The 5,179-nt window shown below is 48.9% G+C and overlaps 1 protein-coding gene across 1 annotated transcript; it reads right to left on the bottom strand.

The window, feature by feature from the left end:
* Positions 1 to 851: 851 nt before the first annotated feature.
* On the bottom strand, positions 852 to 3,143 carry LOC112902907 (amino acid permease 3-like). The gene is made up of 2 exons (XM_025972098.1): positions 2,521 to 3,143; positions 852 to 2,406 (listed from the first exon to the last, which is right to left on the bottom strand). The coding sequence occupies exons 1-2, from the start codon at positions 2,961 to 2,963 to the stop codon at positions 1,410 to 1,412; spliced, it is 1,440 nt and encodes a 479-aa protein (XP_025827883.1). The 5' UTR covers positions 2,964 to 3,143; the 3' UTR covers positions 852 to 1,409.
* Positions 3,144 to 5,179: the final 2,036 nt, after the last annotated feature.

The raw sequence follows: 5,179 nt of genomic DNA, 5'->3' as shown, positions 1-5,179 counted from the left end.
TGGGAGGAGTAATTTGGAGGCACAGGTAAGATATATATGCTCGGTGCAGTTTCATAGTCCATGTACAGGTTGTGATGGCCGCTGTGTTTTGGGGAAAAACAGACAAATTGCAATAAAAGCCCTATTATCAACGTGATTATATATTAAAAAGTAAAAGAACAGAGTACAACCGAGTAAAACAAGAAAAGAAAAGGAAAAGATAGACACTCCTCTAAACTTGAGACTCTAGCCATTTTACAATTTTCGGAAAATACTTCCTTTACACCCGATGGATAACCAGGGCAAACTTGCGCAAGAAGCGTTGTTTTGTCCCTTGAACTAAAAACTCTTCATTCTTGAAGATGAAGCTATTCCGCGAGGTCCATATGGTCCGGGACATAAGTATGATTATCTCCATAAAAAAGGGTTCTCCAATTGTCGCCGAAGGTCTTCTAGAACCGCCAAGGAACTTTAGGCAGGCTGGATCGAAAGGCCAATACTGTTCCAGCATAGTCGTGCAAAAGGATAGAGCATGAAAAGATGCTCTATTACTTCATCTTCGGAACAGGGGTAGAAAACACAGCTGCAATCCTCTAGATGCATTGTTCTTCTTCTTAGCATTCCTCTGACATTTAAATAATCCTTTAAGGGCAGCCAGAAAATTTTTTTTTGTATTTGAGCTGGCTGCAAGAATTTCCATAACCATTGAAAGGAGGGGTGAATCTTTCTGTGGCCTTTCATGTACTTATATGCCCGTTGTGAGCTGTAGAAAGGGCTTCCCCAAATGTAGATCCAAGCATTATTTTCATTATTCAAGTTACAGTTGTCAATATTGTCCAGAAGAATGTCAAGCTGACCGAAAGCGATGGGTCGATGTAAGAGCTCTTGCAATTCATCAATATCAGCAATGGCGGAGGCGGATTTTGGACTTAGGAGGGCTCCCTCCATCTTCTTCCTCCATCTCCTCTCCTTTCTCTTTTCTTCTTCTTTCCCCCTCTCTCCTTCTCCTCCTTCCCCTTTGCCTCCAATGAAGTTGTTGGACAGTAGGGGGGCTCCAGCCCCCCTGCACCCTCCGTAAATCCACCCCTGAATATCAGCTGCTCTTTGCAGAGAAATATCCTTATGCTTTGCTAAGAGCTCAGGAAAGACCCATTTTGGAACACATCCACCCCACAGATCTTCCCAAAAACTACCTGTTCTCCAATGTAACATCTCAACCAAAAATCTTGGCTGCTAATTTCAACCTTTTCTTTGGTACAAATATTAGAGTAACTAAGTGCAGGCCGTAGCAGGATGGCTTAGCTCTAACCGTGACTACATCGCGCTATAAGTAGTAGCATTCAGTGGAGCTGTAACCGTAGCTTAGCTCTAACGGTGACCAGTTTAGTCAGCTTTGCAACGGATGGAGCGGGGAGCAAGCTCCTAGAGTCCTAGTAGCCGCTGAACGGCCGGTGCAGCTTGACTGCGCCCATGACGCCGGCCGTGGAGCCGACGGCGCCGGCGACGGACACGAGGAAGCACGCGGCGCTGAGCGTCTGGAGGCAGACCCACCGCGTGCTCCACCTGCGCACGCCGCGCTGCTTGATGTACATCTCCACGGGGAAGTAGACGGTGAGCGGCCAGAAGGAGATGGCGCCGAGCAAGCCCACAACGTCGCCGAAGAAGGGGAGCAGCATGGCGACGACGGTGGTGAGGCACACGAACGCCGTGCGCCAGGTGAGCCGGAACACGCTGAGGGCGAAGGGCCCGGCCCTCACCTCCCGGGACAGGAACCGGCTGCCGGGCCACCGCGCGGCGGCCCGCGCCTCCACGAAGGCGAAGAGCGGCTGCACGAAGACCTGGTACGCGCCGACGAGGTGCACGACGATGGCGGCGTTGGCCACGTCGAGGAGCCAGAAGGGCTCGTAGAAGCCGAACCCCGTGAGGAGGTTGTCCGGGGCGGTGTCGCCGAACGCCGCGTACCCCATGCACCCGCACAGCATGTAGAAGAAGGTCGTCGTCGCCACGCTCACCATCGTCGCCCGCTTCATCACCGCCGCCTCCGACGGCGGCGGCGCGCGGATGGTGTCCTGGATCTCGATGAGGATGTAGGCGTAGGAGTAGGCGAAGGAGATGTCGCCGAACGCCTGCAGGCTGCGCCAGACCTTCTGCGTCGGCGACACCCCGGCGACGACGCTGACGCCGGTGAGGCTGCCCCGGAACCCGCCGTTGGCGACGGTCTGCGCGATCCCGAGCGAGAGGCCGATGGTGGCGTAGGTGAAGGACATGACGGCGGCGACGATGGAGAGCCACCATATCTGGTCGAAGTCCGGGATCTGCGAGAAGAGGATCTCGACGGCGCCGAAGAGGATCATGTAGGGGTTGCTCGAGCTCCGGCACGGATTCTTGTGCCCTTTGTCGTGGAAGCAATCCGCCCTCTTGATCGCCCTGCAACCATTCATCATTCACGGATCATTCGTTGATCAGAATTCAGAATGGAATCGAAGGCTAGCTAGCTCACATTAATTCACATATATATACATATATATAAAGAAATCTTACAGCATGCTGATGGAGGCGGCGATGGTGTATCCGATGGCGATGCCGACGAGGTTGGCGTACTGGATGACGCCGCAGAGCTTGACCTGGGCGCCGCCGAGGATGGCGCGGACGGCCTCCGTGTAGGTGTAGTTGCGCTTGCCGGCGACGGGGTCCCCGGAGCGGTAGCAGTTGGCGAGCAGCGTGGAGGTGTAGTAGCTGATGGCGGCGAAGACCACCATGGCGACGAGCCCCGGGCCCCAGCCCAGCTGCGCCATCGCCCACGCCAGCGACAGCACGCCGGCGCCGATCACCGCCGTGATGATGTGCGCGCTCGCCGTCCACATGGTGCCCGTCCGCCGCGGCCGCCCGTCGTCGTCCAGCCGCTCTTCGTCGCCGCGGTTCCCCGCCTCCACGGACACCTCCATCGCCTCCCCGCTCAGGTGGCTTGGCTTCGACGCCGCCATCACCGCCGGCCACCGATCCTCGAAGAAGCTACCTTGTTAGCTCGAAACAATAATGTCAACACTTGTCTGATTAAGTCAGGTAGATGGTGATCTTTAGCTTGCTGTGGTGAGGAATGTATGTGTGTTTGGTGAATGAGAGGATCGGAGGTTTATAGAGATGAGACGACGACGACGAGAGGGAGAGAGAGAGGGAGAGGCGTGCAGGGTTTGGAGGAGCATTTGATGGCGTCGTTCATGGTGGTGGTGGCGGCAGTACGAGTGGCTGGCTCATCGAGCTGCCGCGTGGAAAGTTGGAGATAGGAGAAGTCTTGCTTTCTTTCTCTCTTCCACTTCGGTCTGCTGCTGCTGCTGCCAACACTAGCAGATACTCTAACAAACACCTCATCAGTCATCTGTAAATTCTCGCACACATTCTGCATGCTTCTTTTCTCTCCTTTCCTGTAATGGACCTTTAGCTTTCTCGCCGACGTTTGACGGCCGGGTTTTCACATCTTGATGAGCCCGTAACTTTGTTCAAACTGTTGCCTCCCTAAGTAGGTGTATTGACATTTATCGTACCCTTTCTTTTAGGACAAGCTTAACGACAAACAACTTAACAACATAGCCTTGCCATCAAAAAAAGAAAACCTCTCATCAACAACATATAGCCTGCTATTGCTTATACATAGACCGTGTGTGACATGTTATCTACTTACTCCTATTGAAAAGTAAGTCTATCTTGGTTTTCCGGAGCTACTTTCCCATATTCCGAATTCAAGGGTTTCAATAAACTACCTGCGCCAGTCCATTTTGGCTTAGTTCTAGAACTATCTTCAACGATTTGTAAAGCCATAAATTCTATTTAATCATTGTTGATATTTCTACCTCGGACTATAAATATCTAAAATAATTATATATGGATTGGCAATATGTACAAGATTAATATGAGTAGACTAATTCGCACACATTATAATATATAGATTTTTTATATAAGACAATATATTGTTAATCTATCACTTATGGACCATAATGTCGATATCCTAATAGACTTGTATTTTTCATTCGGAAGATTATTTGTATGACGGGTGCGCATGGACTCTCTTTTTTTCTTGAATCACATGTACTCTTTTTTTTTTGAGGAAAACAGGAGGGGATTATCCCCTACTGATTACATAAATTTAAAGGAAGTCAAAAAAGTTACATATGTACAAAACAGAACAAAAGAAGCAATGCAAAGGTCGCTTTGGAGACTTCTTTGCAATTATGGATTTGATGGGACTTCATTTTCAAAGATTTTGCCAACTGTCCAGATACTCCAGCATACTCCAGATATTCCAGCATATTATTACAATGATCTCCATGAAGGAAGGTTTTGCCAAGTGTCTTCTGAATGACTCCAGGACTTCAAACCCCGAAGCTCTGCTGCTAACTGCTTGTATTCAGCTGCTATTTACATGTACTCCATTTTTTACCACGTACACGTACTGCTGGCCGGCCTCTTTCATGATAAACCCCATCTCTTTTCATATTTTCTCTGCACACACGTCACTTAAATAATGTGCTATACATGCTACTTAATCTTTATATTCGCTCTCATGAACGTACATAAGCAAGCATTCAGCTTGCATGATTAGGATGTGCAGATGATGGGGAATGAAAAGACGAATCTTGGTACTGGTTGATGCGTGGAAAGCTTAGAAAATGATGTGCAGGTTGGTGCATATCCGCCTAGTCACCTTTCACGTGAGGCTAGTCCTAGTACATTGAACTATCTATAATAAGAGGCTGTTTGGTTTATGAACCACACCATCTAGGATGGAAAGGTCCATCATCTCATGAGTTTTTGTTGGGATAAATCTATTCTCAATTATTATGCGAATCATATGCATGTGAGAGATGAAGCGGTGCACTCAACTTCTCAAACCAAACAAAATGTGAGGAGTGAGGAAGGCCATGGTTGATGGACGACCACTCCATTCTTCGAACCAAACAATACAGCAGAGTTAAAAGAAGGGCTGGACGGATGCCATAGCTTCACGCAGAAATAGCTTTGGCTCGATATCCATGAATAGGAAATCTTGTTTGCGACTTGAGTCGACTCTCACAGATAAATAAAAACATAAAACTAAAGGAATTGTTCCTACCATCTATTGAATACTACCTTGGGTGATATGACTAATGACAGTCTTAAAAATAGCATCATGACATGATACACTCGGAATAGCCTGAAGCTTCTG

Source organism: Panicum hallii, chromosome 8 (assembly GCF_002211085.1).
Source record: "Panicum hallii strain FIL2 chromosome 8, PHallii_v3.1, whole genome shotgun sequence".
Lineage (NCBI taxonomy): Eukaryota > Viridiplantae > Streptophyta > Magnoliopsida > Poales > Poaceae > Panicum > Panicum hallii.
The sequence above is the reverse complement of the archived record's forward strand: the minus strand, read 5'-3'. Positions and strand labels throughout refer to the sequence as shown.